We start from the raw sequence: 25,509 nt of genomic DNA on the forward strand, positions 1-25,509 counted from the left end.
AGGGTGATACACTGCGAGCTATCTTTGTATTGTCAGCCTGCTGCTCCTGCAAGTTATTTATCTGAACTAATATGTGCAAGGAGGGAGATGCTAATGCCACTGTGCACACTGGTGGTGCTTGTCTGACTAACAAGTGATGTAATTCACTGCATTTCTTGTATGTCTTCTCTTCTTGTATGCCAGCACCAGCCTGCTTTATTCTAATTGTAACAACGTACACAGCTAGATGTGCTTTTCTTGCTCATTTTATACTTTGAGTTTTGCATGCCTTTCTGCACAAAATTTCCTTTCTTGTGGCATTTATTCTCAATTACATCCACATGTTGGACATTGCTAGCTGAATAAAAACTGTGGCAACTATAGGGTTTCCCAGAATAAAAAAACCTAGAATTTGTCAAGAAATGGTATTCCCCTGGCTTGTGGTCCTTTTTAAAATTGCAAGACAACTCTCTAGGCCTGTGTGACTGACAGACAAGATTCCCTTTACAGCTTCTCTTGTTGTACACTCTATTAAATAGAACTTCCCTGGATATTATGACTGTACTATGCTGAAACCATTTGCAGTAAGATTTCAAAGCTACTTTTTAATACCACTTTGATGAAGGAAACTCTTAAGGTATCAGAACCTATTGTTAGACACAAGGCCACTTTTTGTCTTGCCTACTTTTGAGTAATATGCTTTATTTGTAGGTTCCACTAACAGCTTTTCCACAACATTTCATTTCTTTGGTGTTGCCTTTCTGTTTTGTTCATCCATTTCAGGATTCCTTTTATTAGCTTTTAGTAAGAGCTGATGATCACCACATATTTCAAAACACCAGAACCACAGCAATGTTCAATTCAGTGATCTGTTCTCACTTCATCCATACATCACCCTAATTCTTAACCTTGTATATATATATTACTTCATTGACTCAGTTTTCAAGGCCAAACCATTAAAATACAAACATTCAACATAATGCTATTCTTTTTGATATCAGCTTGATTTCAGTGTGCTGAGACCACCAGCTCCCAGAGTAAACATTACTGTTATTTTATTCCCCAGAACCCTGCATATTTATACAGATATTTGCTGATTGCCTTTTTTGAGACTGTAAGATCTTTGGAACAAGAACTGCATCACTGAAGTTCGTCCCAGAAAAAACAGGATTAGGTGCTACAATAACACTAATATTTCCTAGTAATTTCTGTCATGGGATTTTCATATGCATACAAGTTTCTGGGATTTTTGATGTGTACTCCTCTTATAAATTAAACTTTAAATGAAAAGGTAAAAACAAGGCTGGGGAAAACTAACAGACTAAACACAGAGGAGTTTGACCACCCTGAGCCAAGACTTAAAAATCAACCTGAGTCACACTATTCAAAACAGTCATAGCAATAATCTCAAAATCAGGAACACTGCTTTCATATTAAAATTTTGAATTATTTTTCCAATATTACTTTAAAAAAAAATGTAATTCAGTTTTAATTTTAAAAGGTGCCTAAAATTTTTTTTGAAGTGTAATATGTGTTCTTCTAGAATATTTCAAAATTATGCTTTACAACTAGTGATTTCTGTTTTGACTAACTCAGTTTACCAACAAAAATGTCTTGATAAAAAATTCCTAAACCAGCTCAAGTAAGAAGTTATTTTTCAAAACATGCTTTTGTCTTCCTGACAGCATCCTCATATTACATATCCTCCAAGTGGTAGTAGGAATTCTTAAAATTAACAGAAGGTGTATGCGGAGGAGGTGGGAAGTTTGGAAAGAGTGCTCCAAATGCCAGATCTATCATCTGCATTATTAATATGTCAGATCTGGTGCATATGAAGATGCATTTCTGCGCAACAAATACCCCTCATGATATATGATTCCCGAGGTCATGCTGAAAATGTGATGAGGTTTCCAGTTAAGACTGAAGGAATGTCCTGAGTAAGGAGCAAAACAGGATCCTGAACTGCAACAGCCCCATGCAGGGGAGGGAAGCACCTATTTACTACATTTTTAATGAGTTGCAGTGTGAAGTTAAAAATAAAAGCAGCAAGGAGAAGAGTGCATCTTTAATGAAGAGACAACTAATGTGTCAGCTCAGGAAGCTCCAAGGTAAGGCAAGCTCTAGAAGACAGGGCTGTCTCTCTTGGCTTCTCCCTAAATATGTCCACTCAGGCCCTGCATAATGGCTGAGTTGGAGCCTGGGCCTCCATGAGGAAGATATGTCAAATCTTGAAAAGCTAGGAAAAGAGACTGATGTCAGACATAAGTGTGAAGTATTTTTCTTTTGCAACTTTTTTCCTAAGTTTTATAATCACAGAAATATTGCATGATTGGAAGGTGACCCCCAAAATTGTTGCAGGTGAGCAAAACAAAACCCTAATAAATATGGATATTTAGCATCCATTTCCCAGCAGATTGCACAGCTTAGCTTGGGGATTGGCAGCGGTGTATCAGGGCCGAGAGGGAAAGCCTCAGTTAATGCAAGAATATGCCTCCAGCAGCAGACAGAAGGTGGAACATATTGTGTATGTTTCATCAACCACGTATTGTGACTATCTCCTCGGCTCTCCTTTTTTGATCTGCACCTTAGGATCTTGTGATCATGTAAGTGTGAGAAAACTCTTGTATTGCCATCATCCCCAGAGCCAGTCAATAGCTTTCATTGTTAGTTGCTCAGACTAATGCCCAGGAAGGGTTGAAGGAGGTGGTGGCAGTTGAGGAAATTTTAACACCACAGTGAAACAGAAATGTATCTCACCTAACACCTTCCGTGTCACTACCTTTCCTCTGCAGGCCCTTCCGCTTCCATCTGATGCCATGTAACTGGGCCCTTGCCATACCACTATTACCAGAGTGAAAGGTTGGTGGGAACGATTTAATCTGATCTACCCAAAAAAGTCCTTCATGCCCAGGTATTTTTCCTGTCTGCCATGAGGTAAAAAAACCCAGGATACCAAAGGCAGAACTTATCAATCACTTCATTAGGAACATCACCATACTCCAAAATGCCTGTTAATTATCATAAAACCATCTCATGCGAAAACACACTCCTCTACCTCACCTACTCAGAGAACTCTCATCCTGGCATCTCTTGCAACTTGCCCTTCAGCTTTGTTTACATCCTCTTAGATTTACATTCCTTCTTTAGCCCATGCAAAGCAAGAGATATTCCTGGCATCCGTGTGTGCATTGCCATGGTTACCTAGTTCATCTGCAGCAAAATGGGTTGGTCCATGACCTGACACTGCAGTTCCAGGAACACACTCCTCCCTTGTCCACCACTTCTCAACCTCTCCGGCTGCAGCTGTTCTTTTGGAAAATCTCAATGCAATCAACAAGTAGGGTACCCAACACAAACTCTCCCAAAATCTTTAGTGCATTTTTTTCCCTATACAGTGTCTCCAAGTATGTTTTTTGGCAGGCCCAGTCCTCGAAAAATTCCAAACAGTTTTTCCAGCAAGCCGTCGTCAATAGTACACCTGCAGATTTGACCTGCTGCATTTTATTTGAGGGCGCAGTCTTGACTTGAAAATTTGAACATGGAAATTTTGTCTCAAAAGCATGCTTACGAGAACACTTGTGACCACACAACAACCTTAGTCTGTCAGGGAAGAACAAAGGTTTGGGGCATAACAATAAGGACCAAGAAGTCTTAAACAAGGGTCTCAGCTGGATGGGGGGACAAACAGTTCCCTCCCAGAAAAGCAGTTCAAGTTTCTTTGGTGTCACAAATTTTACAGTACAAATTGAATTAACTGTGATCTACTGAGATATTAGCAAGCCAGACATCCTAAATAAGTGCTCAATATCAAATGAGGTATAAACAACAAAATATTGATAAAATATAATGAAAAGACATTTCAATCCAGCAGAAGGCATATGCATCTCCTCAACTGGCTCAAATTTTCAAAGAAACAAAGCTTATTAACTTTGTTTTTTAAGCAACATCACTCTCACAGGTTTTTTTCTCCAAGCAGTATTTATAACAAAATAGATATGTAAACTGTTATGAAGAATCCCTGCTCATACCATACATCTATTCCCATAATTAATGTTTCTAATATTCATACCAAATTTGACCTATTTAAACAAACTTAAAGCAATGATGTAATATCTAGAAATGGTACACTAAATATGTGTACCACACAATGTCAAGGCAAACACAGATGTATCTTATGGTGATTCTGAAAACACAAATACCAATGAATCTCTTCGAGGAAACCAAAAGCTGGTAAAATTCAAAATGGCTTTGTAGTCATATAGTTACGTAAAATAAAGTGAAGTTCTCCAGACTTGATTCAGCATGGCTGAAACAGTGTGGGTAATTTGTCAGCATCTCACCAGCAAAAACAGCCCCAGGTCAAATGAAAAATCAACACAAGAACAACGAGTCGTACACCTACCTTTTCCATTTATTGTTAATGCTGATGCAATTGTGGCTGTTACTGGCACTGGCAATTGTGGCACTAATGGATGTATCCTTGGTCGGCTCCCCATTCTAGCACGCTCTGCACCAGGTCCTAATAAAGCTCCCACAGGTTTTTCTGCTGCTACTTCTGGTGCTACAGAGTCATCTTGATCCTGCTCTATATGGTCCATTTTATCTGGGCTTTCATTCTGGAAGCCATCAACTGTTGTCCGGCTCTTAATTGGACTTTTGGGCACTAGGATTTTAATACCTGATTTTGCAAGGTCCATGTTTTTACGTCCAGAAAGTGATGGTGAATTGTTTTTCCGGAATTTCTGTGTGGTAGAAAAAAATTGATTATTTTTTGACTCGTGTTCTTTACTCATGACTAAAGATTTAGAAGATGTCTTTGAAAAAGAACTATTGGTAGATCTAGAAATTTGTTTTCTGGCATTATTTGGAGAGGTCCTGTTTGTCCTGGTCAATGTGCTTTCTTTCTGCTTTTCATTGTGGCGTCTGTTAAATTCATGTATATATTCCTCACAATTAACAAGGTGCTGTTCTGGCTCCCAGGTGTCATCTTCGCTGTCGTATCCTTTCCATCGCACCAAATACTCTGTTTTTCCTTTCTTGTTTTTCCTCTTGTCAACAATTCTCTCTACCTGTTAAAAAGGAAAAATAAGCATTAGACATGGGCAGATATGCAACTCAAGAGAGCAACTTGCATGGAAATAACCTGTTAAGTGTAGACAGATTTTAAAGTATTCTTGTAGTTTTGTAATTCTGTACTGTAACTCTATAGTATTACAGTCTTTCTCTGCTGACTGGAAATCCCCCTCTTTAAACTTCACATTGTTACTTTTATCTCAAAAACATGTTATAGAATACCAAAATTTTTCTTCACTACGTATTTTGCATGCACAAGAATCTGAATATGACATACTAAAATTGACAATCAGCACCGGCCTCAGCGAAGCTCTTGCACCAACTTCAATGTGGACAGGATTTCCCTCTCTCAATATAGAGGCCATGTTTAAATATGCTGTATAAATACTGTGTGTTTACCTTACGAACTTATCAATTTGATATTGTTTGAATAATTTGCTTGCTTAGCATAAGGCATATGTGAGAATCTCTTATTTACAGTGAGCTAACCTTTAGCTACTAGGGACAATATGGAACAGCTTAGGAACTGGGGCAAATTCAGACAATTTTTTATAGAGGCTTCTTGTGAAAACTGAGAATTTGTTTTTGCCAGAGCCTTTGATACACATACTTAAACAAATTACCATGCCTCACTTATCTGCAAAGAGGGATGATATTTATGTCACAAGTATTAAGCATGCATATGCTACAACTGCATGTGGGACCCATAGGCTGGAGGAATTCAGGCACTGGGGTAAAGCAGACAGGGCAGACAGCAGCAGCTGCAGGGAGAGAGGCTCATGCCTCAGACCAAAACTTATGCCAATCATGCTAATCCTGTGGAAAGGGAATTCTTTCACAGGAAAAGAGATATAAGTGCAAGGCTAGTCTTAGGATTTCCCCTTTTTATTTCATTTTTCCTACCCAGACTGATTCTTCTGGTAAATCCTCCATCCCACTTCATTTCAGTTATGGGACTGATACAGCTGCCTTACTCATCTCTCTCTTCTTTTTGGTATTAAAAAGGGAAAAAAAAAAAAAAGCAGGGGTTTGGGACTATTATTTATTAATTTAACTCCCAGCCCTTCATGAACAAAGACCATGCATAGAAGCCAAGAACACACCTACCTAGAAGAATCTCTGAAGAAAGAGTGATATTTACTGGAGTGGCAACCAAATGGAATGTCTACAGAACAGCTTAGAAGGATGGGAGGAAAATACAAGTACGTATGGTGCACATATAAATGGTGTATATATATGGTATATGATTCATTACCAAATCACATGACTGCTGACAACAGATTCTCTTAAGAGTGCATCTCAATTTAACACGAGGCATGCTATCATAATGTACTCCCTGGTTTTCAACAGTAAGGTTAAATGATTACTATTATTATAATCTCAACAGCAATATAAGGACATACCCTACAACTGCATGTGATATCCTGCAGGTGTTGCACTATGCTGTTCTGTCACCTGTTGCTGAGCTCTGTCTGCATAGGTCTTAAAAAAAGGCAACAAAATCAACAACACAAAAATAAAAACAAAATACAATCAATCTCCACCTTTGCCTTGTTAGTCAGTTCAATGCATTCTACAGAGAGACATGCAGTATAAACTGTCCAAATTTTATTTAAATCCTAAAATACATTTAAATACATTAAAACTATTTTTATTCCGATTATTTAACTTCCTAGTATTACTGGGCTTAAAAAAACACGCAGCTAGAAAAATGAAACTTGTTTTTCCATGGAACTATTTAAAGACATCTTAAAAGAAAATGCAACTCCAAGAGTCGAAAAAAGTCACTGTAGAGAAACATGCCTTCAATTTTTTTTAGTAGAGACTGACTAAAAAGGCCTTCAAATATTAAGTCAGAAATGTTAAATTTAAAACTAGGCACAAAACTCATGAATCAAACTACCTATCTTGTCAAAAAAGCAGTTACTTCTAGTCTTGCTTATATTCTCTGACTCTCTTGACCTTCTAAAATAGATTTTAAAAGCATCATTCTCAGAGAAAGATCTCTACTACTAGCAAGCTATTTTTATTCTCTAGTAAGAAATCTCTGTAATGACCAGCACCAATTACTGGGCACAAAATTCTACCACTGTCTTTCAATACTGAAAGGCCACCCATTAAGGACATGCCCTTTTCAAGTAAAAAGCCATCCCTCTCATCCAAAAAACCAGACACCTTGCAGAGATAACAGATGAACTCTAGAACAGGAGACACAAAAATCCATTCTTAACCCAATGATTTATGGAGCAAGCAGAATTGCATAAAGAAAACAGTTATATTTAGCTGTATTGTCCAAGCCTGCAACAAAGCCTACTTTCACATCACTCTTTTTGATTTAAAGGAATTTTTTCCTAACCCTTTAATTTTTCTTGAATACATTTTTTATTTACAACACAAAATTTATAGCAATTAACCTGTGATACACAATTTATCATGCAGCTTCAGAGCTTTAGTGAGGAACTTCTTTTTTTGGATTGACTCCATTTGGCTAGTCTGACTCCCCTAGAAGCACTTGAAGAACTGCGGAGGAATATTCTGCCTCAATACTTTTGCTGATGATAACAGCTACATAACTGTTTCTCATCCAGAACTGGGAGCAAGACTACATCCTTTGCCATAATCACACTAGAAATGGTGACTAGTACTTTGTGACAACTACCATTTCTACAGTACCCCATGCCTGGTGCCATGGGGTAGTACTTATTTTTAGAGATTAAAAGGTTCTGTACTGCAGGATTTGCCATTAATGGTTAGTTTTCGAGTGTTGTAGAAGAATCACAACAAAATAGAAAATAACATAAAAAATATATATAACAGGTGTGAGGAAAGTTATCAGGCAAACTACCTAGGAGGCAGAAAAATAACATTTTGCAGTTTATTTTAGCATACTATGTTATCACTTTCCCCACCTGGGGGATACTGATCAATGACACTCAAAAACTCAGCTAGCAGAAGAACTGACAGGAAAACAATGAGCTGCTCAGAGGTATAATCCAACAATGAAATGCACAAATTATAATCCCACCTACCACAACTATACCTGAGATTTCCCATCTGTAAAATGGTCAATTTCCCTTCCTTCCATGAATGTGGTAAAATTGGTTCATGCTTGCTCTCCCTCCCTGAGGATTTTAATTGCTTTTATTAGCAAATTATACACAATTTACACTCAAAAAAATCCCCAACAAACAAACAAATAAACAAACAAGAAAAGTATATGGTTTCAGGCTGAAGTTCTGTCTGGCTACAGCTGCACCAGGTGAAAATGGCAACACTGCAACTCCTCCTCCCTGTCCTGCGCTCAGAGACAACAGCTCCTCCCCACCTGTCAGCACTTCTTCTATAATTATTCCCTAATGTAGTTCTGTCAAAGTGACCTGGTTTAGATATTAAGAATACCTGAGTTAATGTAGGCACCCTGAAATAACTGGTTTGGAGAGCAGCCACATATGCGGTATTTTCTGACACATTTAAGAGGACTGCAACTTACAGCAGAGGACAACAAACACATATGGGCTGGACTGGTCCAGTAACCTCATTGTCAGGAAAAGGACATTTATTCTTAATCCCTGATGAAAGATCTTTAGTTCATGTCAATAAAAGTAAGCATAAAATTCAGAAGAACATTCTCAATCTAAAGAACTATAATTTGGGCACATTTGTAAACTCAATATAAGGCATACTCTCTGTCATTGTATATGTATATATATTAAAAAGATCACACTTTAGTTTAACAGAATATTTGAAGCAATAAAATTAAAGGTACAGCTGTCGGGGGGTGGGAAGGCAACAAAAAACAGAAGGACCAAAATAAACACATGTGGGCATGTACATGTTCAATGACTATTGCCTTTTTTATAATAAATCCATTGTGCATTCGCATCATATTCCTTTCTGTCCTCACATTCATGTCAGGCTAAATTAATTTAAAGTTTACAGAACAGAATCTATTTGACTTCATACTCTATCTGTTGTCTGTAAAATATAGGAGAAGGCCTTGTTCTGTTAGCTGAAGGCTATGTTTACATTACTGTTTTGGTTCAGAGCACTAGTACAATTTGGGAGCAAATCCTTCTCTCCTCTGCACTATTCCTGTTTATTGTGCGATGGTTTTGTTCACAGACCAATTTTGGTATACAGCATGTGGATTCTTTATGGAGAAATATAAACTGGAAATGGAAATGTACCAATGCAATGGTGTTATCTGTCATGCTTCAACCCCTAAGGGGGCACACGGATCCAAGCAAGTAACACCTCTGAACAGTTTCAATACATGTAGTGGCATTGATATTTGATCCTGAGAGGCTCCACTAAATCTAGTCCAAAATAAAAGTGCTGCGCAGCAGAATATGTAGAGGTGGGGGTCACAGCACCAACTGCTTCACTCTACTGATTTTCTCCACTTGAGCCAAATTACTACTGCAGATATTGCCCAAGTCAGACAGAAAGCTAGAATAAATGCAACTCTTACATGTCACACATGTATGCACTACAAGTGAAGAGTCACCCTTCCTTAAATTGGAAACTGTTTCACACACAAATGGGACCTAAACGATCCCCATAAGCAATCAGCAACATTTACAAGTGATTGTATCTTCCATTTATTAAAACGCTGCAGAAGTCAACGCTAAACAGTATTCAAATACTTTCTATTGTAAATAAAATAAATGCATTTGACATTAAAAAATCAACTGATAAATAGCAGCATACAACACAAAAACCATTAAGTGCCACATTTTGCTTAAAGTAGTTTTGGGAAAACAGTTATTCAAAAAGAGATTTGATGAGGATCCCAAAACACACCTGAAGGTCTGTAAAATGTGCACTAAAATCTTAAATGTAGACATTTTATAGAAAATACATAATTTCCCATAGGATGACTTAAGGCCAGGTCAGAGAGTTGCTCACTGCAGTTAGCACCAGCAGGGAAATTTTAAAACCAGCTTAACACATACACATAGAATATCAAAATCTGTATCAAAAAGAATATCAAAACCCAATATTGTATGGTTTAGGTTTAAATAGCATAATTAAAAAACGACACTAGGATACCATATAAACCCGAGTTCATCTTCACTGTACAAAGCTCCACGTTGCTCCGTTCATGCAAGCCTGGAAGTGCACACATCAGCCTGCCGCCACATGCTCCCGGAGCTGACTGATTTGATTAGCAGAACAGACTGATTGGATTAACAGTCGATGAATTGCTGTAAACTGAGCTGCTGCATCCTTATGGCATGACTGACCAGAGTGTCTGTACAGTACAGGACTGGCCATGGTGAGGGCTGTATTACAAATACATTGTTCTGGAAGCCAGAGCTGTACAAAATAAATGTGGATCCGATGTGGGAAGATTATTGCCTTTCCGTCAAATTAGCTACAGCAGATGATACAGCTTTTGAGTTACTTTTGTGACAGCTCTGGGATGAAGGATGATACCTGATCTGGGACAAGGCCTGCCAATATAGAGCTCCACTGTCTTCATGCAATTGGGACCAGCAGGATGAGTTCATACAGGATCATCACTTTGCAATTCACAGTCACTCCCAACCTCCTTTGGAGGAAGCAGTGTGTGCAGTGAGGTTGGAACACATTCATGTCTATGAGCAGGAGTCCCACAAGGGGCTAATACACTTCCTGTGGTCCTTCATGCTAGCAGTACAATAAAGAGAACTGCATAGCTCAACACTCCTTTCAAAAATTAAACAGCCGTGCTAAAACAAATATTAAGATTTCTCTTTTTCCCAAGCTCTATTTCAATCAAAGGCTGTCCATTCCTTTAGGATTCCTGGACACAAGTCATGCAAGAGCTAACATTGTGGCTATCCGCAACATTCAATTAATATAGTGTAGTGCCCTGCGGATTATAATTCACATTTTAATTCACCCTCTATATAAATTTCTAATCAAGTTGCCTATAAAATCACAATTGTCCCAGTCAAGCTCACTATTTATCATCAACTTTTACATCCTTTCATGGTCTTAGCAAAGACAATAGACAAAAGAGTTTAATTACTGCATTCTCATCAATGCCAGTGATTCCGGGGAATCACAGCTATGGTGCATGCCATGCCTGGTTGCACAGCTGCCTCCTGAAAAAGCATTTCAGAAAGTTTTATACCTGGTACCTACATTAAACAAACTAATCACTGTATGTGCAACTCCTTTATGATGTATTAAAAAACGTAGATCACAAGCAGAAAGCAGATATTTGTAAGAAGCCTTTTTCATACAGGACATCAGGGAAATGGGCGTGGAGGGAGGACCTGTGAAAAAGTGACTTTGCTTTAGAGAATTAACTCCCTGGATAAACAGTGTGCCTGAGATTTACCTCCTCACAAGTCACCACTGATGATTGATGCTAAACTGTCAGTATCACAGATTTTTCCAGATATAATTTACAGAGAAATCATTACAACAGTTGCAATGCAAGTTAGAGGCTACTGCAGAATTTATCAACTGCTTTACCCATTATAGTCACCTAGCTATTGCAAGAATAGTTAGAAAATCTTAATCTCATTTTATCAACTCCCTGTTTGCAACAGTTCTAACCTTCTATTTACACTGAGGTAAGATAGACACACCTTTTCTATTTTGCACAAAAGCAGAATGAAAATCCATTCAAAGATGTTAATACCTGTACAAACTTAATATAAACAAACACCTGCAACAATGGATTCTTACCAAACATGCACTGTTTTCCTCCTTTTGAAATAAGAACAAGTAGCATCAAATAGGCTTATCATCTTAAACAGAAAAGGTCCTAATCAGGAAAAACTGTTAAAACCCACTAGCACTGGATTTAGGAAACACATTTTTGTCAGTCAAAGCTATTACATAAGTATTACTGTGTTATTAAGTTATTAAAAATTTTATCATTATTAGTTATTAGAAGATTTCAGCATCATCCACGTATAGAACGCCAAAGGAAATTCTTCCCATCTTCAATTCCATTGTAAAAGCTACATGTCAGGAGGCAAATTCTGGATATTTTTTTCCCAGAGGTAAATATCCTGTCTGCACTTGCCAAATTCTCTTGCTTATATGTCTCCACTGCAGTCACAAAAAGTGAAGGTCCAAAACTTGGTGCTACCGATGTTTTGCTAAATTAAAAAATACAGAAAACCGAAATGTATGCTTATTATTGGCAACTCTGGCAACGTGAAAGGAAAAACTCACCCAAAGATCCCCATATTTTGGGTGTGATAATTTGGGAAAATGTAGAAATAATCTGAAGCCACCTCACAGCTTCAACAGCTTGACAACTATTTACTTAAAGGATAAGGCCAACAGAAATATTGTCACTTTGTCCTTCAGCTAGAATAATACAGAGTAGCAGATAAAGAATTTGTCAATATTAAGCATCAGGACTACAGACTTGCTTTCAAAGCGGGAGAAACTGGACCTTCAACAGTGCTCAAGTACAAATGACTGATAAAGATTCAAAATATTTTATCTAAAACGAGTGTCTTAAGCAGAGAATAGGTCCCAGCAAAACTGCATTCTAAGCGTTAGAGAACACTTTGTTACAGCTAAGCAAACTTCAGAAATGGGAATTGTAACAAGAAAGAGGAGCAGAAAAAAGAAAATTATAGGACAGTTGAAGAGTGAACTTGGTATGCTGTAGTCATTTTATCAAATTTCACTTAATTCTACAACAATTTCATCTACCGACATCAAACAAGGCTTTTTAGCAGCCTACTGCTTGCAGAAGCAGCAGTGACATTTACTGTAGATATTGTAGTGCTATTGCAGATCAGATCTACTGTAGACCTGACCAAACCTCAGAAAGAAGGGACACAGACCTCAGCTCTTAGAATCTTATTCAGTAGCAGCCTCTTTTTCTTTTTTCCTCTTAGAGGTTCTGGGATGCTACTTCTAAATATAGCAGCAAAAGCTTTCTCTGGAATGATCCCATCCAAGAATGCACAACACAGAGCCTCCTACCTGGCTCCTCTCACCCTTGCATCGAAAGCTTATTTTAATAACAAATAAAGCTCCTGGATACACGACCATGACTGAATCTTTGTTTTCAAATACAAAGGCACTAAGCAATTCTAGATCATAGTTATGAACAACATTATTTGCTGGCTTCTTCTGTATTCCTTACCTCAATGCCAACATGTCCCAGAGGAATGTGTGTCCCTGGTCACTCTGCCTGCAATATGACTTCCCTCAACACTTGATCTAGAAAAGCTGGTGATATGAAAACATCCCCTAATTAATCAACCTCAATGCTTGCATAGCTGCCTCTTAGTTCTGACATTCTGTTTCTTTAAAAGATTTATTAGTAGATGAACTATTTTTTCCAGATAGAAAAAGGTACTTCTCTGGTTTGGGTCTCAAGTCCCTCCATCTTTCCATCTTTAGTCTGAACCTGAACTCATTTCTTACTTAATATCACTGCAGCTTCCATGACTATACTCTCCCATTTGTTTTTGTAACCAGGCTGTGGAGTACAAATAAAGCTGTGTGATTGCTGGTAACTCTGCTTGGCAAAGATTCTTTCAACTTTCAAGGTTTTAAAGTTTGTTTGTAAAAACAGGTTCTACAACGTTCGTCCAGTGTGTACCTTCCTAACAACAAAAAAAAAGGACTCAGAGTACACACAGTAAGTTCATGATCTTCACACATAATTAGCTTTTTACTAGGCCTGCACATTGCACATGAGCAGTACAGGTTTTCCAATAAGGTGTGTATTCAAATTACTTTCTTGTTTCACCAGTATTTGTAGCTTTCAGCTTTATCCTTCAAACATGTCAAACAGAAATAAAACTAGCCTACACTGAACCACTGGTTTTAACACACATATACCTCCTGCTAGTGTAATTTGCATGAAGATACATTCCCAATAATTACCATTTTCCTGAAATGCATCTAATGCTTATGTACATTTTAACATCAGATCACTAATTACTCAACCTAACACATTACACTGATATTAAAACTCCCGAATCAAAGGGACTGATGACTAAGATTGGTTTTTGTTGTCTTTTGAAAATATGCACTGTCTTAAGCTCTGTTACTTACTGATCCTATCCACCATCAGTTCAAATATGCATACTAAAAGTAACAGACACTAGGTATTAATCTGATTACTCTGATGTTGGTTAATAAAACATCTCCCATTTCAAAATCCCTCATGCTTTGGCAAGGAGAACAAAGCAGAAAAAGCAGTGTTTTAGGCTTGGAAAATGGCAGCTTCATTAACAGCAGCTTTTGTTGAGGTAATTAAACTCATCTTTCAATAATTCAGATTTTTTTAAAAAAAAAGCTGGATAGCAGCAGCTTCTCTATCACATGGTTAACATGAATTTCTGAAGCAATATACATATAAAAACCTTCTCCATAAGCATCTTCTATTTCCTGTAATCTGGAATGAAGTAGGATAAGGAAAAACACATGCAGTTTCCAGAACTGGGTAATAAAATATTTTAAAAGGTGATTTTTTTACTCAAACCACTTCTTCTTGAACATTATTTTTCTCCAGAAAGCATCACCTCAACAGTGGCTGTAGCATGAAGTAGCCATTGAACTCTTGATAAAACACTTAAAAATTGTGCTTTAAGGTCACAGCACAGATATTAAAGCAACCTGAACTATTTGTTGTTCAGGTTGTTAAAGAGCAGATTTGGCCACTGCTCTTTAAAGTCTGTGAATAGTCAGAGCCTTTTCCTAAAAAAGGACAACTGAAATCTCCACTTAGGCAGAAATGACATAGCACTACAACTTGCTGAAGTCCTTCCTCAAGAGCAAAGGAACCACGAGTTACCTTCTACAAGCACAAATGTCCTTCTCTGTCTGCATTCCAGTCTTTCCCTCTGCACAGATGTCATATAAAATAATCTGCCAACTTTCTATTATAACTACAAAAATACTGTAAATAAATTATCACACACTTTTTGAAGAGGAAGAACATATTTTTCTGTATTTTCCACCAGATATGGGTATTATATTGGCTTTTGCTGTATCCTTACCCACCTGCTGGACTTACTTCTTTTGCTCTTTGGAAAACAATAAAATCATCGCTCATGCTATCTCCTTCACTTTCAGTTGCTTTTTATTCCTTTCCCTCTGTCCCTGTGTGAATCTGATGTTGCTATTTGCAGTGCTTTTCCTAATCACACATTACAGTTTGCTCTCCAAAATATGCCTTGAGGATTATTTTCCTCATAACTCTACACTGTAATGGTGTATTAAACACTTACTCATTTCTCTAGATTCAACACTGAAGTCATTTGTAAAATACTCTGCAAAATAACACTTTTTATTTTAAAAAAAATTAAAAATCAGTATGCTCACTTCAATCTATGCAGCTTTTTGTGGTTCAGCAACTGTTCACAAACAGGTTTCATTATATAGAAAATATTTCAATTTAGACCCAAACTTTTCTTTTTGCCTTAGTTGCTTCACTGATAAATCTCAGGTTATTTCTACAGTGTAGAGAATAAACGACTGTCTCATCTCTTGGTCTATGAAATAGACAAATTCACTAATGTATGTGCATAGAAAATCAAGACTTAAGCACGTAATGCACTGGCATCTATCCTCCTCTCCACTTTTCGTATCTAAACTCAGTTTAAATACGCCCTGTAATCATGAACGCTTTTTTACTTAAGAGCTGGTTTTTATATATAACACCTTAGCCTTACTGCTCTTTCTCCATCAAAAAAACCCTGATATCCAAAGTAATATCACAAAAAGAACATGAAATTTACATAACTTTATCCTCATATTGCAATATAAGCATTATTTACAGTTGCCTGCACAGAGAAACAGTCATCACAGGCCAGTATGACCAGCAGGGAGCTACCCTTCAGAAACAGCTACTGCCTCACAAAGCCTCTTTCCTACAGAAGTAATGCCAGTCAGTTTCTTTGCACAAAGAAGTCCTCAAATTCAGGGTTTGCTCAGCCAAGGTCTAACATGTTGGTCTTCCAAGCTTCTAACCTTGGTAATCCCTACCTCCATAAAATAGAAATAATTTATTTAGAAGCAAGTTTCCAAATTCCAAGAATATGGCATCAGTTATTTTATCATAACCCAGTTACAGTAACACTGAAATATAAAATAATGTTTTGCTTTCTTTAAAATTTGGCTGGAAGGACAGGTGAGAGTTCCATTTTTTTGTACATTTGTCTTTATGCTTAGCATTATTATTGCATAATTACAGTGTATCCAAAGAATTTATCCTGCAAATACCTTGTCAAGTGTCCATCTGTTTAGAGAAACAGTCACATTTTAAAAACATTTGGAATTCAGAATCTTCATTAAAACAGATACTTTCCCTTTTATCAGGTGCTGCTAATTAATCCAGTCAGTTGTCAATGCCCAGTACCATCTGTAAATTCAAAATAGCTAGAGATTAACCTGAATGTATTTTAAAGCATTACTTTAAAAAATATGTTTGTATGTAAGAAGTCTTCTGTGATAACTTTGAATAGCATTTTTAATACTTTAGCACCATAGTATACTCAGTACAGGATTTCATTTTATCTCTATAGTTACTAAAAATTAAACTAAATTAATTCATATTGTTACTGTTACAGCAGTGTTACAGAGAACAGAACTTAATCTTTAAAAGAAATGCACAAATTTAGATGCAATCCAAAGCACTAACGTATGTGTAAAGATATTTCCTGTAAACTGTGTTCAGACTACTGTACTTTATCATGTAGCTCATGAGCATCTTCCACACCTTGCTACTTGAGTAACCCAAAAATTCAGCTTTTTACTTGCTATTTTTATAATTACTAGTCAGTCACCAAGATACAGATATGTGGACAGACCGTGAAGTGGATAAGAACTGGCAGGATGGCCGCATGCAAAGAGTTGCAGTCAATGGTTTGATGTTCACGTGAAGATCAGTGACAAGTGGGGTCCCTGAGGGGTCACTCCTGGGGCCAATGCTGTTCAGTATCTTTGTCAGTGACATGGACAGTGGATCAAGGGCACCCTCAGCAGGTTCACTGACGACACCAAGCTGTGTGCTGCAGTCGACAGGATGGAGGGAAGGGATGGCATCCAGAGGGACTGGACAGGCTGGAGAGGTGGGACTGTGCAAACCTCATGAGGTTCAACAAAGCCAAGTGCAAGGTCCTACACACGGGTCAGGGCAATCCCAGGCACACCCAAAGGCTGGGCAGAGAAGTTTTGAGAACAGCCCTGAGGAGAAGGACTTGGTGATGGGTGGCTGACAAAAAACTGAACATGAATCAGCAGTGTGCACTCACAGCCCAGAAAGCCAATGGAACCCTGGGCTGCATCCAAAGAGACTGGCTAAAGTGATTCTCCCACTCTACTCTGCTCCCATGAGACCCCGCCTGGAACACTGTGTACAGTTCTGGGGCCCTCAGCAGAAGGAGATGGAACCGTTGGAGCAAGTTCAGAGAGGACTGGAGCACCTCTCCTATGAGGACAGGGTGAGAAGTTTACAATAGAATCATAGAATATCCTCAGCTGGAAGAGTCATCAACTCCAGCTCCTGGCCCTGCACAGCACCAACCCCAAGACTCACGCCACGTGCCTGAGAACATTGTCAGTGCACTTCTTGAACTCTGTCAGGCTTGGGGCTGTGACCACTTCCTTGGGGAGCCTGTTCTTGCCCAACCATCCTCTGGGTGAAAAAACTTTTTGTAATATCCAAACTAAACCTCCTCTGAGAAAACTCCAGGCCATTCCCACAAGTCCTGTCACTGGGCACCACGGAGACAAGATCAGTGTCTGCCCCTTTTGTTCCCCTTGTAAGGAAGCTATAGATGAGATCTCCCATCAGTCTCCTCTTCTCCAGGCTAAACAGACCAAGTGGCCTCAGCCACTCTTCATACAGCTTTCCTTCTAGAACCTTTAAAATCTTGATTGAGGAGAGTCCAGCCTGGAGAGGAGAAGCTTGCATGGAGATCTCGTAGCAACCTTCCACTATCTCCAGAGGCCCTACAGGGAAGCCCGAGAGGGACTCTTCATCAGGAACTGTAGTGATAGGACAAGGAGTAATGGGTACAAACTGAAAGAACTGAAATTTAGGTTAGATATACGGAAGAAATTCTTTACTGTGAGGGTGGTGAGGCAATGAAACAGGTTGCCCAGAGAAGTTGTGGATGCCTCATCCCTGAAAGTGTTCATGATCAGGCTGGATAGGGCTTTGAGCAGCCTGTTCTAGTGCAAGGAAGGAAGAAACCCTCACGACAGAGGGGTTGGAACTAGATAATCTTTAAGGTTCCTTTGAAAGAAAATCATTCTGTGATTCTACATATATCACTGATAAATTCAGATTTTCATTTTAAAGTTATGCTTTTCATAATATTGAGTGATATTAGTCATGCCGTCAATGGGAAATAGATTTTTTTTTTAACTGAAATAAAACAGTCAAGTGTTAAAGTTAAAATCCTTTAATAACTCTTTCAACTTTTTTCTTTAAAAAAGTGGTTTTCACTTAATTTTTCTTTCTTTTAAGACATGGTAGTAATGTATGAACATAATTTCTGGAAGAACGTATGATTTATTTAGGGTTTTTCCCTTGAACAGACAAGGTCTGAAAAAACCCCACCTTCCTAGTTTTCATTATTATAATACATGACAACAAACATCTTTGTTTCATATTCTGTTGAATCTGGAACAACTTGGCTCTGTTACTGGGAAGAACATAGCTGATTCCTTCCTTTTCCAAAAAGTAGCAATGTTACAAATTAAACTGGTGAATGAATCTCCCTAAACTTAAATACATCCAAATTGTTTTGGCTTTCAGCTGGTTTATTGTGTAATCATGCCCTTATGTGATGCAAGTGAGACTGAGCAGAGAAAAAGGAAGTGGAGATCCAGACGTGATAAATTTTTCTGGAATAATAAAAACATGGAATTATGGTGAAAACTGATGCAGTTCCATAGCAGCATGGTTTATATGGGTTTGTCATGAGCACAAAAGAAATTCAACCCCAGGTGCCTTAACCTAAAAAAAAACCCCAGAGGTGAGGAAGTTCCCTGAAGGAATGCATAATTTTGGAGATCTCTTTAAAGACTGAATACTGAGTTTATATACATGAAGTATCAAATATAATTAAAAGCATAATGAAGAATTCTTAAAGACTAATTAATTGCATTTTTAAAATACCAGGAAGTGTATGAATTAAAACCTTCCAATTTATTGCCTGCACATTTGTCTTTTACTCCTTGTTTTTAAAATGTCTTCAATTACATGAGGATATCAGAGTTTTGAAAAATCAGTCACCTTCAAAAGCTTTTCTACCCAAAGTCTTTGTTTGTTTTATGACATGAATCTTTTCACACTAATCAAGTGCAATGTGGTGTCAAAACAAAGGATTAGGACTTTATTTCTTCTTTTATGTATTCCTTACCTTGACTACTGAATGTTTAAAGAACCCTTGCTTTCTAACAACTAAAGCAGAGAATAAGTAAAAATGAAACCATTCCAATCCAGAAAACAAATAAACAAAAATTTGCAAGGAGCTTACATTAGTTTTTGCCATAAACACAATAAGGGTTAAGTAAAAGGTTTTATTTTTGGTCTATAGACACAATGTCATTTTAACATGCCATCTCACATTTAAAAATAATTATTCAAGGGCCAAATTGGAATCTTCATTCAGAGTTCTGTTTCACAAAGAAAAACAATGCATCACTGCTTCCAAACTAGAAAAGCATTTAACACGAGCTTTTTAAAAATTTCAAATCCAGATGCCAATTTCTCAAAGACATTATTCTTCTGACAGTTCCATATGTCTGTGACATCTCACAGAAGGGAGGAAAAAGGGAAGTGAAACCAACAACTCTTTAATTCTAAAGAATGAAGTTACTGATGGATGTGAAATTTCATTTCGGTTTCCACTATACATAAACACCCAGTGTCACTTTGAAAAAGAAATCTGGGGGGAAATGGTTTATTTCCTCAAAAGGATTCTGTATGCATTGGTGTGCATGTGCCTTAGAGACATCCTGCTACCAGCACCTGAACTTATAGTGGGCTGCTTTTTTTCCTATACACTAGTCTATGACAGGATATGAAAGAGAGACACTGTCGGAGACCAATGACTGCTAAAGCACATTTATTTTGCCCTTTTTTTTTTTTAGCTTAACATTACGAGAGCAACAGCCCTTTTGCTGAGTAATGTGTGTATTAGAAGCAGTCTAAGCTTTCTTCTGCTGCCAGCCGTAAAGTTACTACTTTAATCTGCCTCCTTACACCCAAAATCACTGCTGCATAAGTTATGCTGGTTCTCTCTTGCACCTTTCACAGCTTTCCACATTAAAGTGCTGTGATTCTCTCTTTCAAAGAGTTTGGAGCTAGTTCTGAAGAATGAAAGTTGTAACATCCAGAATTAAAGCAAAAACCTTCAAGAGTTTGCTAAACTGACAGCTGAAATTAAGGTTCTACTGATGGTATTTAAACCTTACAAGTCTGTGGGATGGAAATGTTTATGTTTTATATGGGTGGGACTGGACAGATAAGACAACTTTACAGTCTAAGTTCCTAGAAGAGAGGGTACTCTGATGGGCTTCCTTTTGAAACTTCTGACACTTGCAAGGATTGGCAAGATGAGCTACACTACCCTATGTGTAAAACTGAATCCTCTGCCAAAACAAGCTTGATCTCAAAGCCTCTAAACAGATCTTTATGAGGATCAGTGCTCTTCTGAGTGTGCTTCTCTCTTATCCTTGGTCCAAACTTATTTTAGCTTACCCCATATTCCCCTCGAAGAAACCTAAATCACTATCTTTTTTTGTACTACCCACTTGTCATGGGGTTCTTCTTGTTTAAACAACTCATCACAAATATTAAAATGTTGAACTCTGGGGATCAGAGCTTATTCCAACCTGGAAAACCCCAAACCACAATAAATGGAATTTTTGATGTTTGCCCAATTTCTCAAGAACTGCATATAAACTCAGATACCATCCACATCGCATGTGCAGTTTGTCTTTCCATCTTTTTTTTGAGAACAGATGATCTTGAGTACCAAGAACTACCAGTTCTCAAAGAAGGAAAAACAAAACAGTCTGACTCTTCAGTTAAGAGATGTATGATACGATGAATAAGAAAGTGAACTGGAAATATTTCCTATACTGCCCATAACAACAAAAAGCAGGAGATACTTAGTGTGGGGGGGAAAAAGTATTAATAACAAAGCCAAGTTGCAGAATTTATTGCCTCATTGCATAGTGGAGCAACTAGACAAACTCAGGATCTAAAGATCCACTACAGATTAGTAAATACTAAGTGCAAACCATAGCTCAGGAAGCTCTTAAATTACTGTTTCCCAGTGACAAGAAGGGTATGCCAAAGGAAGAGTCACGCTGTGCTGTCTTATTATTCTTTATCCGTTCATTAGTACCTAGGTGGATTTTTGGGCTAGTCCAGTAGAGTATCTCTTATATCAAAAGCTACTTGGCATTTTTAAGAAGTATAAAGATAAGGATTAACACTTCACTGACAGCAGGGTAAAGAAGCTTTATAGAAAAGCTAAGGCCACGAGCAGATCAAACAAGTGCTTGAACTGGAGAAGTAGCCCGTATTTTCTGTTTCATTCAGACCAGCGACACTTCAGAGTCTGAGTTACAGAGGCAGTTTATAAAGTGTAGGCAACATAAAGACAACTACACATAAAATTTAACTGTTTAACTGTTGTTGGGAATTTTTCTAATGAAATATTTTCTTATCAGTGAGGTTGTTTTCATTAAATCGATGTTGTAATGGGGAATTTCAATTCTTCGGCAAATTTTATTTTCTCCAATCAATAAAGTCATAAGACATTTTTTCATTCTTTGTGTGATACAAGTTGTAACATCTCAACATGATACTTAAAGCAACTTAATGCACTCTGCCTCACTGTAATTCAAAACCAATTTAACTTTCTTCTCCTAGAAAAGTTGACATGATGACCTCTCTTTAGAGCTCCTAAAGCTCCCACTCTTCAGAGAATCACAAGTCCTTCCTCAGAAAATGATGCATTTCCTCACATTATGAAGGCCAGCCTCCCACCTGCCCATCCAGGAAGCACAAAAGAGACAAAACTCTCTGCACATTCTGGGAGAAATAACTTGGCCAAAGCTCTCAGTTCTTTTGGGTAAATAATACACTAAGGTTCCTAAACAACAGCACCCTGAAGGTGATAAGCCACAGAGGCAAAGTGCAGGTTGAAGGATCAAAAGTCAGCTCAACGTCAACATTCCCAAAAAAGATGAGAATTTCTACTGTTAAGAAGAGAATTGCAACGGACTTCCACCAAGAAAAATGCCCCCACTGACCTCTATGGTTCTTCCCAAACCCTTCAAACCAAAATGAATCATGTTTGTCAGAAATTCCATGTTGAAAATTCTAAGTTTTAGCTAGCTCTTCACAGAAAGGCTTTCAGTGAGGACCCTGATGTTTGAAGGTTAATTAGCTTCTTAACAGGCAAATCAGAGGGCCATGAAAACACAACACTTTTAGGAGCAAAAGCCACCCCACAGATCCAGATTACCCCAGACCACAACAGCAAGGTGTCCCACTCAGTCTCAGCACTTAACACCCTCAATGGAATTTAATCATACCCTAATGCAGGGTGATATTCAGGCAATCACATACCTGGAATACCAAGGCCAGAGACCTTTGGTAAGGCAAAAGCCTTGCCTTCTAAATTAAAACACAACCCCCACACTTAACACTTCCATAAGAGTATGTTAAAAGTACCAGGATAACTGAGACAATGGTATCTAACACAACTTTCCTTTTGGTATGGGTGCTGGTGCTCTTTAGACCACATCCCCAGCATTAGCACGGGGATTTTTAGCTACACCATGGACTAGTTGGGGAAACAGATCCAGCTTTGAAATGTCACAATAAACAAAAAAATATTTTAAACTTAACTTTTTTTCCAGCATCATGTTGCATCTCTATTGATCAAAATCTCTGCCATGCAGAGGGACAAAAAGAACAGCCAGATGCAGGAAAAGTGCTTTCTGTGGCACCTGTGCTAACTTACGCCAACAAAACATCAATTTCAGCTGTTCCATGTAGGTCTGATGGAACAGAATGAAGGTCTAAAGATGCTTACAGTAAGCTGTTATGTTGCAGGTAAATTATAAACAATAACTAAAACAGGCAGTCATAATTTCACTATTACTTTTTCCCGCCACTTATATCAATTATAAGGATATTACAGCTCCTGAAGAATCATTTTAATTACTTTAATCAGTGGAAAGCTAGTCATTCCGGGGAATAACTGGGTTAATTATTTTTTGTTTTCTGCCAGCTAACAGGCATCAGAAAGTTTTTTTGTATTACTTTGAAACGAAGAACTTTGACAGTAACTAGAAGATGAAACCAAAACAGAGAAAAAGGTCTTTAAAAAGGATAGCTGGGTGCAGCTCAGAGACCTTGTTGTTGGGTTTGATGGCCTTTGCAGGCATCAGATACAGTTCCCACTGAAGACAGCTCTTCCCTGGAATTGCAGTTTCTCACTTCTCCTTCATGTCATTTCACAATTCTTATGACTCTTGAGAAACACCACCACTCGGTGATCAATTACAACTGTTCTTGTGCAAATACCTTTGGAACATTTTGTCCCACTGTGCCAATATATCTTACAGTCTGGTTTTATCTTCCCTCTTCTCTTTTCCTCTCTTCCTCCCCACAATCAACTGCCCCCCTAATAACTGAGCCCATAGAGTATTAAATATATTTTTAACTATTGCAATATTCCTACCGATTCAGCAAATCAAGCCAAAGCCTTAAAGAAGGTCATTTCACCACATCACATCACAATTTCTCTGGCTCTCCTGTAAGGGAAGTTTCCTGACAACTAAAGTATTTCACAGTCCCACTGTTCCCCCTCCCCCCTTTCATGGTGTCCCAGACCCTTCCCTTAGGAGTTGCACTGGAGTTCCTCTGATCTCAGAGGGAGGACTTCGGAATTTTTTATCCCCCCGTACTCACAGCTGATAGAAAACTCACCATCTCTCCGAAGTGCCTCATGACTTCACCAGCAGCTCTCAGTCCAGGGCAGGAAACTGGAGTTTGGGATGGGTCAGAAGGGAAACCTCAAAAAATCCCCATTCAGCTCAGACTAAAAGCTGCAATTGAAATGCACCTGGAAGCCACTCAGCTCCATCCTCTATTGTTTGGATACCCGGGTCCAGCCCCCTGTAATTGATGGCATTTTCAATCCAAGAGGCTCCTGACTCATGAGTCATCCCACGCTTTGATGAGCAGTTAACTCCACATTTGCTTTCTCAAATAAGTTTGAATTGAGTTTGGTGGGGGTTTTTTAGTGTTGGTTATCAGAAAAAAAACACCCCATAACCTAACAACTGCAGACAGAGAATAAGAAAACTAAACCACACCAAATAGAAAGCCAAATTTAAAGGAGAAAGTATAATTCAGGTACTGCAAATGGGCTAGAACAAAGTTCAGCTCGCTCTTGCTCAACCTGCTTTTTAAATTTGCTTTTCCCATTCTATCCTTCTCTTCATCTAGCCACTAATCAAATTTACTTTAACTCAATTTTGTTCCCACCTTCTTTCCTACTCCTTTTAAATCCTCAGGACACACACACACACACAATGGGAATGAATCAAATCAATTTAGTGAGAGCTGCTTTCTCTGGTTCAGTTCAATAATCTTTTTACTCCTCTTCAACCATATCTTCAGCTTCCAAAGATTCAAGATCCAGTTTTGTTTCTCTTTCATTACATTTTGGGAACAAATCCTTTCTGATTCAGTTTGTTCCATTCTTCTTTACAGGTATACCCTTCCCTGCTGCACCAGATAGGTGCTTTAATAAGAATGAATAAACTCAGAGGCATGGGAGAAGCAGAATGGATTCACTGGAATTAGAAAAAACAAACATGAACAACCAATCTAAGACCACCACAGATTTAATCCTGGTTTCAATCAATGTTTTCTGCTTCCTTAAATCTTACATTTCAATAGCAGCTGTATCCTACAGCCCACTTTTGCTGCTTGTTATTGTTTAATCAAAATGATAAATACCATCTTCTAAGCATAGTTGGCAGGTTTTCTGAACAGGACAATACACCACTCACATTTATTGGTGTGATGTTAAAGGTGTGAAAAGATTTAACTGCTTTTTTATTCAGCCAAGAAATGCATCATTCTTAATCCGAAAAGAATTAAGGAAACTCAGGGTTTTATTTGTGTTTTATTTTTAATAGGATGTCAACTAAAATTTAGCTACAATGAATGAAGCTAACATTTCTGATTGTTTATTTTAGTATCATTTAACTAAAAATAGGTTATGCACTTAAATACTTGATTCTTTTTCTTTACTTATTTTCTTTACTATTTTATTATAAATACTAAGTAAAGAAAAATACTGATTGAACACAATCAGTAGCAGGGAGCTAAACTTGCATCTATGCTTCAAGATTTTGGAAGTAAAATATCTGAACTCATACCTATTCTTTTATTTAGACAGGAATATATAAGACATTGATTTCTGAAAT

At 37.9% G+C, this 25,509-nt stretch overlaps 1 protein-coding gene across 4 annotated transcripts in view; it reads right to left on the reverse strand.

Moving 5' to 3' along the window:
• Positions 1-25,509, reverse strand: part of CDYL (chromodomain Y like) — a 106,375-nt gene that overhangs the window by 54,523 nt on the left and 26,343 nt on the right. For 3 of the 4 annotated variants that reach the window (XR_006019701.1, XM_042049098.1, XM_042049097.1), the window contains exon 2: positions 4,382-5,048. Coding sequence is in view for 3 of the 4 variants with exons in the window: in XM_042049098.1 (XP_041905032.1) it covers positions 4,382-5,048 (667 nt within the window). In the remaining variant the exon portion in view is untranslated. Of the gene's footprint in view, positions 1-4,381; positions 5,049-6,455; positions 6,535-25,509 lie in introns of all 4 variants that reach the window. The other variant, XM_042049099.1, reaches the window with a different exon arrangement.

This window comes from Corvus kubaryi, unplaced genomic scaffold, assembly GCF_017639235.1.
Source record: "Corvus kubaryi isolate FWS band 111438036 unplaced genomic scaffold, C.kubaryi_AGA036_p1.0 69, whole genome shotgun sequence".
Classification (NCBI taxonomy): Eukaryota; Metazoa; Chordata; class Aves; order Passeriformes; family Corvidae; genus Corvus; species Corvus kubaryi.